The 1,731-nt window shown below is 46.2% G+C and overlaps 1 protein-coding gene across 4 annotated transcripts in view; it reads left to right on the top strand.

Moving 5' to 3' along the window:
- The first annotated feature begins 278 nt into the window (after positions 1-278).
- Positions 279-1,731, top strand: part of Dazap1 (DAZ associated protein 1) — a 17,215-nt gene continuing 15,762 nt past the window's right edge. For all 4 annotated transcript variants that reach the window (XM_010634931.2, XM_010634930.2, XM_010634929.2 and 1 more), the window contains exons 1-3: positions 279-374; positions 1,007-1,173; positions 1,521-1,586. In XM_010634931.2, the coding sequence (XP_010633233.1) occupies positions 314-374; positions 1,007-1,173; positions 1,521-1,586 (294 nt within the window). In that variant the 5' untranslated portion in view covers positions 279-313. The remainder of the gene's footprint in view (positions 375-1,006; positions 1,174-1,520; positions 1,587-1,731) is intronic.

The raw sequence follows: 1,731 nt of genomic DNA, 5'->3' as shown, positions 1-1,731 counted from the left end.
GATTATTAAACATTTGCAGTGGCCAGAAGTAAAGTATAAGTTCCACTTGGACAGACAGGGCTGGTCCATGTTGCAGAGACAGCTTTCTTCCTGTGTTAGAGGTGGAATGGATGGGCTTTAGGACAGGTCATCCTCCTGTGGTGGTGTAATCATTTTCTCTATCTGAGCAGTGTGGACAAGGCCAATGTCCCATCACTCTGAGCTCCAGAGGGGATGTAAATGAGCATATTTGTGTACATTCCTTCTGTGTTTGAAGAACAGACTGAGGTGGTGGGATGGGGTGCTTCTGAGGAAACAGCAGAGTTGATCCTGAATGTTTTCTATGAATTGCAGGAAGCTCTTCGTGGGCGGTCTTGATTGGAGCACGACTCAAGGTAGGTGGGGCAGACCTGGAGGCTGTGAGGCTTGTCTCTTGTGACCCTTTTGGATCTGTTGAAGTACTGGGTATTATGTTAGTTTCTGGGATTGGGACTATGTCTGGGAACTGTTGGATCAGAGAGGTAGTGCATGTTTGCTTTGAAACTATTAACTTGGTCCTGATCTTTCCTGTCAGCCAGGGAAGGTTTTAGACTGTGGGCTCTGAGGCAGGACTGTTCCCTGTGGAGTAATGAGCTCTCTGAATCCATTAGGGCAGAGTATATTGTGAGGTCAGTGTCCTGGGTTAGAAGTTGTGAAGCAGTTGTATTTGCTGTCCTGTTTCCCACAAAGATAGAATTTACATAACCATTTGCCATGGCTGTGATTGTTAGCCCCTTCCTAATTTAGAGGACATAATGCATCTCTGTGGAATTCCCCTGGTCTACTCCCATGTCCCCTGACACTCTTCCACATTAGTTGCTAAGCCAGTTGACATGTGGCTCATTTCAGACCTTTTCAGGTAAAGCTGATGAGCTGGGAGAGAGCGAGTAAGTGTGTGTGTGCTGGCATGTGCACGAGTGTGACACTCCAGCCATGAGACATATGCTTAATGTTCTGGTCTGTGTTTTTGTTCCTAATCTCTGAGCAGAGACTCTGCGCAGCTACTTTTCCCAGTATGGAGAAGTTGTAGACTGTGTTATTATGAAAGATAAAACAACCAACCAGTCTCGTGGTTTTGGGTTTGTCAAATTTAAAGACCCAAACTGTGTGGGGACAGTGCTGGCCAGCAGACCACACACCTTGGACGGCCGGAATGTAAGTGTGTTGCCTCATGCTCCCTTGCCCTGTCTTTCAGCATAACTCTTTATCATTGAACTTTTTGGTGGAGCGGGTACCAGGGATTGAACTCAGGACCTCACACTTGCAAGGCAGGCGTGGTGCCACTGAGCTAAATCCCTGGTCCCTGTCATTGAACTTTAATGTTGTTGTAGAGACTTTTTGTGTGGGGGTTGGTTGAAAGGGTTGTACAGACCACTGGGATTAGATAGATATATTCAGCACAGTAGTGAGCCAGTTTGTTGAGCAAGTGGCTGCTGTTGAAGACAAGGTTTTTTAGAGAAAATAGCCTATATTCATCATGGGCTGCTTTGAAACTTCTACAGATCGACCCAAAGCCATGCACACCTCGGGGGATGCAGCCGGAGCGGACACGGCCGAAGGAAGGATGGGTAAGGGCTGGGTAGCCTCCTCATGTGGTGTTTTCTGACCATGGTTGGGTTTTTTGTTTTGTTTTATTTTTGCAGTATTGGAAATTGAACCCATGGCCTTCAAACTGAGCTACATTCCCAAGTCTTTTTTTTTTTTTTTTTTTTT

The sequence above is a fragment of the Fukomys damarensis genome, unplaced genomic scaffold (genome assembly GCF_012274545.1).
Source record: "Fukomys damarensis isolate Sample0158 unplaced genomic scaffold, DMR_v1.0_HiC HiC_scaffold_37, whole genome shotgun sequence".
NCBI classification, from domain to species: Eukaryota; Metazoa; Chordata; class Mammalia; order Rodentia; family Bathyergidae; genus Fukomys; species Fukomys damarensis.
The sequence above is the reverse complement of the archived record's forward strand: the minus strand, read 5'-3'. Positions and strand labels throughout refer to the sequence as shown.